Source organism: Coturnix japonica, chromosome 14, assembly GCF_054131305.1.
Source record: "Coturnix japonica strain WE chromosome 14, WE-NBRP24, whole genome shotgun sequence".
Taxonomy (NCBI): domain Eukaryota; kingdom Metazoa; phylum Chordata; class Aves; order Galliformes; family Phasianidae; genus Coturnix; species Coturnix japonica.
In genome coordinates, this window is record NC_140676.1 from 13,845,816 (window position 1) to 13,856,832 (window position 11,017).

The 11,017-nt window shown below is 38.4% G+C and overlaps 1 protein-coding gene across 9 annotated transcripts in view; it reads right to left on the bottom strand.

Annotated features, from left to right (window-relative positions):
* Positions 1-500: 500 nt before the first annotated feature.
* The window catches only part of TRPM1 (transient receptor potential cation channel subfamily M member 1), a 91,264-nt gene continuing 80,747 nt past the window's right edge, over positions 501-11,017 (bottom strand). For 7 of the 9 annotated variants that reach the window (XM_085515726.1, XM_085515728.1, XM_085515725.1 and 4 more), the window contains 3 exons: positions 9,464-9,663; positions 8,167-8,299; positions 2,863-6,337 (listed from right to left, as the gene is read on the bottom strand). In XM_085515726.1, coding sequence (XP_085371852.1) covers positions 5,059-6,337; positions 8,167-8,299; positions 9,464-9,663 — 1,612 coding nt within the window. In that variant the 3' untranslated portion in view covers positions 2,863-5,058. Of the gene's footprint in view, positions 584-2,145; positions 2,187-2,511; positions 2,651-2,862; positions 6,338-8,166; positions 8,300-9,463; positions 9,664-11,017 lie in introns of those variants that run through there. The other 2 variants (XR_014934406.1, XM_085515729.1) reach the window with 2 other exon arrangements.

The window sequence follows — 11,017 nt, forward strand, 5'->3', positions numbered from 1 at the left end:
TTCTGGAAAAACCTCACAAATCAGCTCTGCGGTTAGGGAAGTGCTTTGGCTTGTGCAGTGCTGGAGGTCTAGGGTTAAATGAGAACAGACTTTCAAAACGATCCTTTTTGATCTCAGCAGATTACAGAATGGCTTTCATTAGAGGTGTTCAGGAACAGGTTAGACCACCATCTGCCACTGATGCTATCACAGCGGTGCTGAACTCACCTTAGTGTTGATGATCCGTCTCTTCCAGGCCTGTATTTCTGTGGCAACTTAAAGGTTTCACAGCATGATGAAGAATAGTTGAACTATTGATTTGAACTCCAGGACACAAAGATGTACGTGTGATGTGATTTCACAGCCTAGCTATGTGGTCAGAGCTACAGCAAATATGTAGCAATTCTGCAAAATCAAGGATTCATTGATGAAAGTTTATTATATATTTCATTGAAAACGTGGCAGTTTATTACTTCACTCGGACATCTCCCTGCTTGTTCACTCAGTAGTCTGCACACTCAATTTGCCATAACTTGAAGTCAGGAATGTGGAGCTTTTGCTGGAGTCTTGTGAGGACAACAGCCCTACAGGTCTGTATTAACTCCTGTGGAAAATAACCATTATGCCATAATTGAAATTTCTTAATCAGTCTTGAAAAAATCTCTTTTCTGGGTGTCTTTGAAGATTCAACAGAAGAATCTGTTAAATGTTATTTACACAAAGCAGCAACTTTGATACTCTTGGCCAGGATGTGCAAAACGTATAAAAACTATGCAAAGGTTTTAGTTTCTTGAGGTATCCCAGGAGGACAAAAATCACACACAAAAAAATCCCACCTACTTTAAAGTCATATCTGTAAATAGGAGGTAATATTCTCAAGTGTGGAGGTTTCATGATGTTGAACTTTGCTGCATTGTAGAAAGGTTCTTTCCTTGTTAATCACTATGTGTTACTTGCCTGGAGTTATTTGGAGCTTTTAATTGGTACAATGTTCCATCTTGGCTTGCACTGTTTAACATAGGTAATGTGATAATGACTCTCAGATTAACAGTTTTAATTCATAGTAACGTTTGAAGTCTGTTGGTCTGATGAGGCAATAGCTTACTAAGCAAAGCAATCCAGTTAGTGCAAAGAAAGTGAAATGCTGACATCTAGAATCACAGAGGATGAAGCACTGCATTCGTTTCATACAGGTTTTAGTGCTGTAAAGACAAAGGAGGAGCAGAAAGATGGAGTTATGCAATTCCTTTTTCTTTAACACCAAATCTTTACTGCTTTGGCCGAACAAATGCAAACACTAATTTATTTAAAGCCTGTTACGAAGACTTACCTTATGTAAAGATGCAGGGCATCAACAAGTACCGTTTTACACTATCAAGTTTTGTTTCTGTGGATTACGCTAGAAGTTGAAAGAAGTAGAAGACTGCAGTTTTAAGGGAATTACTCTAAAGTCTGCAGTTTGTCAGCATGGAATCTGAGCTACTGGTGCCTATTGGTTTTTGACTGCCCAGCCTCTCTGGATCTGACACTGGACGAAATGAGCTTTCAGTAACCCAGTCAAACTGAGCCTTACATCTGTTTGCCTTTCTGCTTGATGCTGGATCTCATTGGGTTATTAAGCTGAAATACCAGCTCAGTTGACCACTGCATGCAGTAAGGCTTTTATCTGCAATGGCTGTAGGGAGAGGAAAGCACCTTCTGGTCTAAGGTAGCCTCACAGCCCAATTATAGAGCATTTCCTCTGTCACTAACAGGCCACAGGCATTATGCTGACTTTGCAAGGCCTCAGGTTTGTCAGGAGTGCTTTATCTGAACTTGCCTCGACCTGCCTGGAGCTGTGACTTGGCTTGTTCATCTGTGAAGGCAGCTTTTACAACAAGTAGAAATTTCAGGTGTAACATGGACTTAAAAAACCCAAGCTGTTCAGTTTGTTAACAAACATAAGAATGCTCCTGAGAAAGCAAGCAAAGAGTGAGGGAAAAGACCCCACCACCATCACACACACCCTAGTAAAGACAAGCAACCCAGGGAATGCTGACAGCTGGCACTGTTTCCCCTCTACTCTCATCACCAGTGACTCTCAGAACTAGACGGTCAGTGCAGGTGTAAGCAAAATATATAAGAACAAGGGGCAGATAGTAGGAAGTATGTGCATGTGAATTTTACCTTACTGTTTTTCCCCCTGCAGTAGTAACATCTCAGCAAGCCTAGAACATAAGAAAGGGTCCAGAGAAGTAATCAGGAGAGACCACGTCTGGGAGAATCCAATGGTTATTTGAATTCACTACTAAATAATTTGGCAAACGGACTTTTTTCATTCTCAGGTATCTAGATCCAGCCTTTCAAATGGAAAGGGGTGACTGCAATAAGATAGGGCTTGCGAAGGCCAAGTCAAAATATTCCCAGAGTGATGCAATATAAAATGAAATAATTAGAACCAGGTGGTATAATTGAGAACCTGCCTACATTCCAGTTAGTTAATGTGTTTGAAACATTTGCTTTGAGATAGAAGAAGGATAGGTCAGTGTTGCAAGATACTGTATAGTGAATCCACTTAATTACCTGTATGGGAAATTGGTAATCACAGCCTGAACCTCTGATTAATCAGCTGAGGCAAGTTTCGGGTCAGCTGTGGGAGCACAGGTGAGGGTAATTCAGGAAATATCCAAGCCTGTATAGAGAATGTCATGGAAAATTACTGGCTAGTGGTAAAAAAAAACTTTGCTTAGAAAACGTTCAGCCTCTGCTGCATAAGAAGTAGTACGTGAAGAGTTTTTATATCCCTACAGTCAGTCTGGTATACTGAATTAATTTCATATGTTCTTAATATGACTTCTTTACAAATGTTTTGCACAAGAGAAGAAAAAAGATACAATGGTAAAATGTTGTTTGAAAACTACATGCCAGTTTTTATCATTTGCATTACAAAGTTACTAAATGTCTGGTCAAACAAAGCATGATTTAATGCGGATTTTATAAACACAACGTAACAGGAGGCATGCAACACACTGTACTGCAGTCCACAATGCATTCTGCTTGTTTAGCAAAGTGCTGAATAGCTGCATCCCTTTGTGTTTGTTGATGAATTAGTTCCTGGTGAGCATGCAGGCAAACAATAAAAAGGCATTGACAAATTGGAGGATATATTAACCATGCATACAAAATAGCTGTGTAGTTGCATAGAAAGGTAACACAAAAGTAAACATGGAAGTGAAACAATTTCAAATGTCATTCTGTTTATATAAAATGTCACGTTCCCTAAACTTGAATAAAAAAAAAGAAGCCCTCATGAAAAACAAATGTCAACACTGTTCTGATAACAGTGAAACCAGTAAACATGCTCATAAGACCAAGCTGGCAGAAACGTCTGGTAACCATGACTGAACTTTTGGAAACGTCTATGAGGTCACCGTGATCAAGCAGCATGGCAGCAATGCTTCAAAATGTAGTTATAAGTGGAGTAAGAAAATATTATACAAATAATGAAAATCTGGTGCCATCAGTACATTTTAAAGTCTCACATCCATTTCTGTATTTCGGTATGTTTCGGTATGCTGTATGCAGCATTAATACTGCAGTGCTCGTAATGAGGAGCTGATGTGGGGGGGAGAAGAAAAGAAACTCTGTCTTTTAAAAATAGTGTATGAATGAGTACTAACTGTTATTAAGTGTAAACTTGTGACTGGTACTCTGTGAACAATTAACACCGTTGAAACCTCTTTTCTTTCTTTTCTATGTGTTTCCTGCAGAGAGAGGGGCTGAATATTTAGGAAAACAAAACTCCTAAAATATAGCAGAGAAGAATGAGGCAAATGAAAAGTCATACTATTATGAAAGAAATAATCAAAACTCAGCACATGGAATGCTACCATTGAGTCAAGTAACTGTAACTAGAGGTGTGGATTTCCAGTCTTAGATGCTGAGTGATAGAATATACTTGCTCTGTAGAGAGGGCTTTTTTTTAATCAAAATTTCTTTTTGATTTGGACTCAAGGAAATACATGGAATTCCTCTTCTCATCCGTAGAATGTATTTTTTGTTAAGATTGACTCACAGAAGATCTTGTTCCTTGTGCATTGTCATAATTAAATTGCAAAACTGAAGATCAATTTGTCACAGTAGATTTACTTCAAATGCAGATTGGCTGTGATCTGATCTCACCTGATCAGAATACCTTTCCCATTTGTATTTTTTCTCTTGCAGGCAAAACAGTTTCCTTCTATACACAGGATTCTATCGTTACCCTGCTTATATAAAACATTAATGCAGATCTTGGATTTGTGTTATTGAAATCAACCTATACTTTAAATACTGAAAATCTCTCTAAACATTTTGAAACTACGATGACTGTTTTTCAAAAGTTTAAGGCTGCCAGAATGCTTTGGGGCAGAGACAGATACGATCCTGAAAGCAGACTATGTCAGCCAAGTTCAAGGACAGGTCAAGAATACCCGTATGCATAGTATTCCAGGTCAGGTTTTTCCAAACATAATTGTATTTTTCCACTTACAGTATTCTATTGGGTAGAAGCTGCTGTGTTCTTCCTTGCTGGAAGTACTGCCTAAGAAGCATGCATGAAACAAGTGAAATAGGACTACATAATTCTTCCATGCATTCAACAATTTTGTTTTGATTTGAAAACATAATGGCCACAAAGAAACCAGCTCTGTGAGGATAAAAACAATGACTGGTTAAAAATTAGTGCAGTTTAAGAAGTCTTCTGATAAAGAAGAAAAAATATTTCCTAAATTATTAAATGATTGTCTTGTCCTTTCAAGAGCTTTTATAAAGACTCTATCAGTAAATGAGTTTACAAGAGAAGTGGAAATGGAACAAAGAAAGATCAACGCTGTTACCATCTGCAGACCAGCCTGCTATTATATCTGCCCTCGAGAGAGGATCTCTCTTTCACTTGACCCAGCAAGAATGTATTTGAGAACACGCACCTGATAAGTCAAAAATGAAGAGAAACAAATGTATGCAACATTATTCTGTATAAACTCATTAAAAATTCCATCTTTTTTTCAATTAGCTGTGCTACTTTTTTGACCATCAATAAAACAGGGGCCGTAAGTCATTTCAACACTCAGTTTCTGTGGACGCGTTTTCCTGTCTAGATTTCTGTTCTTCTGTTGCACTGCCAAATGCCACTACTAAGTTAGTTACGCTACTGGCATGTCCTGGTCTGTTTAATTTGTCCTTTATAGTCTTGGCTTTCCGAGAATGGCTGTGCAAACTCTTTGATCGTACTGACGGGAACCCAGAAGTCCTTTCTGGCTTTACTGATAACAAGTTCTCTGTCTGAGTTTTGACAGTGGCAGGCATAGAGGCGTAAGAGGCACTAAGACCTGCTTCACCAACATCACTGTCATCGTCTGTGTCCATGTGTAATTGTTTCTGTTCTGCTTGCTTTTCTGCTTCAGAGATAATACCTGGGTATTCTGGAGGACGTTCTTGAGAAAGTTGCTGCTCAACTTCATATTTCCACTCTGTGGCCCACTGCTCAATTGTAGAAGGGCACACCTGATCCATGATGGTACTATATTCTGTTGTCCAGTTGTTTACCCCTCCAACCAGCTTTCCACCCTGTGCAAATATAAAGCTCCTGGACTTCATCATAGTAGTTTGACAAGCACTGAATGTTTCAGGAGGAAAATAGCGCATTGCTTTAGATTTGTCCAAGGGATAAGAGATGGTTGCCTCTAGCTTGGTCCGTTCTACTTTCAGCTGAGTATTCTGAAGATCTGATCTTGGTACTGATTGTCTGTTCATAATAACATCCATCCGGTTTAAACTTTGAGGAGCTATTTCATCCTTCTTCAAAATCCCTTGGTTTTCATCCCCCAAAGCACCTGAGCCAGAATGGGGACTGGAAATATTCTGTGCAACGTCTAATGCAGATGTACTGTAATCTGCTGGGGTCACTGCATTAGCATTAGAAGTATAATGGAGACTGGTATGGTGCTCTGGAACCAGCATCTTTGGGTCTGCTCCATCTTCTTTTGTACCAACAGAATGGACTTTTTTACGTGATCCTATGGCTGGTGACATTGGAGTGGTGCCGTCATCAAATGCTAACTCATCACCACCAACATGGTATCTGTACATGCTGTAGCCATCCGAGCTGTTGACACTACTTTGCCTTAGGAGATATGCAGCATCACATTCAGATGAAGCCCGTGAACGTGTATACGTTAGCTCAGATTTGTCAACACCTGCCATCTTCTCAAGAGCATTCACCATCCGACCAGACAGCTCTTCTAACTGAGAGAGTCGAAGGTCAACTGTTTGAAGAGAAGCTTTCATAAAATGTTCTCTTTCATTCACTTCTTCTAGCCTCATTGACATATTCTCAACTCTGTTGGGTATAAAAGAGGAAGCATAAAACGCACATTGGGATGGTGTAGTAACCCATTATAGGCACCAGCTAGTAATTTCTTATGGCAGAAATCTGTGCTATGTATAACTCATTACTTGTTCCTGTGCTTGTGCATTTGCATTTTATCTGTGCTTTTCTCTGACTACATTAGAGGGCTATTTGAACTTTGCCTTTAGCTACCTGCCAGGACAGTACAAGAGTTGCAGCACCTTGTTAGAGCCTACTATTAAATTCCTCTCTGAATGTGCCACCCACTTCACATTCAGTAATCCTTTTTTATTGTGAAGCACCAATTAATTATAGAAAAATACCTTCTAAAGGCATGTTCACTGGATGTCTTAAAATAGCATCAAGGCATGTTGTAAAACAGGTTTTGCGGCTGTATGAAGAGAACACATGCTATTGTTTACGGGATTACTCTATTTCTTGAAATACCTTCCAATTAAGGATCAGAGCAAAGGGGAGCAGAATTTATTTTCTTTTCCTTTATGTATTTATTTATTATTTTGTATCATTTAGTTCTTAATGGAATTGATGGTTGTAGAAGAATGCATATAAAAGCCAGGCATTAGGATGTGACTTAGAGAACGTGCAGTACAGAATCAACTGTGGAAATTAAATTAACATTCTTTTGCTCTCACACACAAAAGATGATGAAGCATTTGGAGCAAGAAGCCATGAGAATTATGCAAATCTGGTTTGTGGCTACAAGACCATAGTGAATCAGTGAGGCTTACCAAGCCTGCTTTATTCTCTGATACAGAACCTAGGATTTTGACAAATTGCCATGGATAGTGTAATAGAAATGAGTTGAGGACACGTAGCAAATTTCATTTACTTCTCTGTTCTCAAAATTCACGTGTAACATTGCAAGATGTTTACTGCTTCACTTCAACAGAAAGATACTTATCTTTAGGGAATTAAATGGCTTATGGAACAACTTCATTAGAAATACTAAAAGGAAGTGAGATATATACATAGAGTGGTTCATAATTAAAGAATACTGTGAGGAAGATTAAGGCAAAAGTGTTTAAACTGCATAGCATTTCCATTACAAGGAGAATTATTCATCATTTCAAGGAGGTGATAAGAGACCTCATCCCTTGAGCTACTTAGAGCTACTACCAGAATAGGCAGAGCCTTTGGGAACAGTCCTGCCAAATGTTATAACAGGAAAGTGCTGCTGCCATTGTAACTATTTGATTTCACATCAATATGCAAACATCACCTAGTCCTCAGAGCAGCTTCATCATTTGCACTTGACTATTCTCTGCCTTTTAGATGAGGAAGTTCATATTGAAAAGCTCGATGCCTTGATCTAAGAGACTATGTGGCAGAGGTTCAAATTTGGATGTTCTGAGTGCTGGACTGTAGTCTGAACCATAGGTGTAAGTGAAGAACTCCCAGTACTTCTGTCAATAAGCTCCACCATTTTTATTTTGCTTGAATGAACTGCTGGAATCTTAACACGCACTACTTTGCTCAAGCAGATAAGAAGCAAAACTGTGATCTTAGCTGGGTGAGAGGGAAAAAAATTCACTCTGAACAAAAATGCTTTTAACACTGAAAGTACCCAAACCAGCAGCCTTAGTGGTATCAGGAACAACAAAAAGCTTGATTCTGTGAAAGATGCATCTGCACTGACATTGACCTTAGATTCAGATTCTGAAATAGACGTGGTTTTCTTAAAGGTCTGAAGCCATTTGTACCTTAGGTTATAACAAGGGACAAAAAAGCAGTATACTGTTCTAGACAAGATTTGGGTCATTTTTTTTTCTGTTGTTTTGTTTTGTTTTTCTTATAGGTACCTTTCAGAGGTAACTCTGATGCGTTCATCATTAGACGATTGCTGCTCATCCTCTTTCTCCTGGAAGTATTCTTCTACGCACTGCTCTTCAAACTCGTACAGCTTTTTTAGCTCTTCATCATTTAGAAATAACTCTGTGAAACAGAAGAAAAAATGAGAATTTCTCTTTCTGAAAATCTGTCAGTCAGTTTAAATCCGACATAGTGGGGCTATGTCAGACAGATGGATACTGCAAATTCTGCTCCTGCACTAACAAATGGATGATTTTTTAGATAGGGAATGAGTACTTAGCCAAAATGGCCATGGCTCTGAAAGCAGTGTGATGTATTATGGCTATAATCTTCTTCTATGACCATCCACGGTATGCTGTATTTTCTCACAGACCTCTGAACTTTTTAATAGTAGTGCTACATTTTGAACAAAACTGAGCAGATTTTACAGGATAAGACAATCTTTGCCAGCTTGATTGTTCCTTAATTCAAATATTGCTCATAAAGCATGCCAGTTATAGGCAATAGATAATCTGATATAACAGTTTCCCAGACATTCTTTGGATTAGACATTCAAAAACTTAAAATTGAGTAAAGAAAATCCAAGGGAAACATAAGCTTTTGGGAACATTTTATCTGCGATTTGGATTTTCTCTTTTTGTTTGTAGGGACTGTTATATTTACATTATTTACATTTTTTCCCCTCACATTCCCCTCCCCTCGCCCCCCACCTTTTTTAAAATCAAGAGCAAACATATGAGTACTTAAAAGGTATATTTCCTGTGAAATGTAGAAATACGGGAGTAACTGTGAGCATCTGATGATCTCATTGAAGTACATAATGAGAATAACAATAATTGCAGAGAATGTTAGCAGTAGAATGTTCACATCCTCATAGTTCTCCTGTGAAATGACAGATAGGTCTGTTGCATGGAGAAATGAAAGTGTTGGTACACAGACTGTTCACAGTCACAAGGTTGACTGTACAGACGCCATCTGAAACTGTGGCCTCTTCTTTTCAGATTCCTATCTGCCTTGTCCAGTGTATGAACTCTACGAGCACTTGTTGAAAATGGATTAAGTGGATGCTATATAATTATTTAAAAGAAAGTGTTCATTAGCAGCACGGCATCACGTATGCTTAAGGAAGAGGTCAACAGCTGTTAGCCTGATATAAAATTTGTCCCATGCTTCTGCAAATACACTGGACCATAAATGTGAAGAAAATTAATACTTGGTCATTAGAGAAATTTCTCCTTTCTGCTACCATGTGCAAAGAGCTCTATTCAGAGAAGATTCATTGCATACTTAGCCCCCTGTCACGCTCATCCTGGTCTCCTTCACGCTTCTTGCAGCGACAGCAGATTCGCTTGATGATTATGTAGAGGTGGCTGAAGATAATCATGGGTGGTGGGAGGACAGGTCTGTCATGGAATGTCATGATCAGCTGGTACCGCTGGAACTTCCAGACTTGGTTGGATATTGATTTTACTTCAAAGAAGGTATTGCTGAAAGAGAATAGGTATGTTTTCCATTAGGCCTGTAAGTTTACATAACGTTTAACAAGAAATACATTGAAAAAAGAAGAAACTAAATAACGAGGCCACACAACTTGCTTTGTTCAGCTCTTTATTGATGCAGCTGAACTCGATGAACTAACGATTAAGCTAAACTCATTATTTTACTACTCCTTTTGAAGGTAGCAATGCAGGTGCTCTGCATCCTGTCTGCACCACCCAAAGGAGTCTTCTTCATTTACTTCTACTATATAAAGCACTTTAGCTTCAGTTGAAATAAATTTGCACAATTCATGAATCAGATAATTAGTATTTTGGAGCTTGGTTGTAAAGTATTTCTATTAGTATATACTCATATTTGATATTATACAAGGTATTAAATCCATGAGAAACGTTTTGCATTCTAAACCCAGAAGATTCGCATCTTCTTCTTTTAACATGCTAATCAGCTTGACCTATATAGAACATTCCTCAAGTTTTTACAAAATGCCCTAAATTTAAACTTTGTTCATTCAGACTTTTAATTCAAAAATAGTGCATACTCTTTTAAAAGGAAGTTTGTGGGAGTTACAGCTTCATCATTTCTACAGCAAAATGAGTTTTATTATCAAGAAGTTCTACTAGCAATTCAGTGAACTGCTTTCAATCCAGAGATAACAGTATTCAGCGTTACAGAATACAAACTAAGAAAATTTGCAAGTTCTGTGTCTTAGATGATGTTTTTCAAGCTGTCTTAAAATATGCTAGGACACTTCACTTCTGTGATGATGATGATATCAACACCTCCTCTTTTTATCTTTTGTGTCTATTTCTTTTCCATCTTTAGAATATTCACAAAACCAGACAAAACGCTTCTTCAGAAATGGAGAATTCTTGAGTGCACAAAGCACTCTGTTTCTTTTGGCTAAGAATATGAGATTACTTACACTGATAAATGACAATCTGATTTCATTCTGTGTCTCCTGCACAGCAAGAGTTCCTCAGCTACAACTCACCCCCTTGCAGCCATGCTAGGATAGCAGGAGTTAACAATATGACCTACTTCTCAAACTGCTGATTCCTTCTTCTCTTCAGCCAATAATAGTTACCATTGTAAGATGCTTCCCCTTCCCCCTAGCAGTATAACTGGCATTTGGTACTTTAAAATTCATGACCTTTTAAGCTAAATACATCAAATGAAAGACAGGCTTTGTGAGCTGTAGCTTTCTGGGCACAAAATGAACTATTTCTTTGGTTGTGATGCCCATCACCTATGCCAGCAAGCCCTGCAACACTGCATATTTATGGCAATTGAAAAGGAATCACCTGCTTTTCTCAGTAGGTGTTTTGGGAAAATGTTACTAGC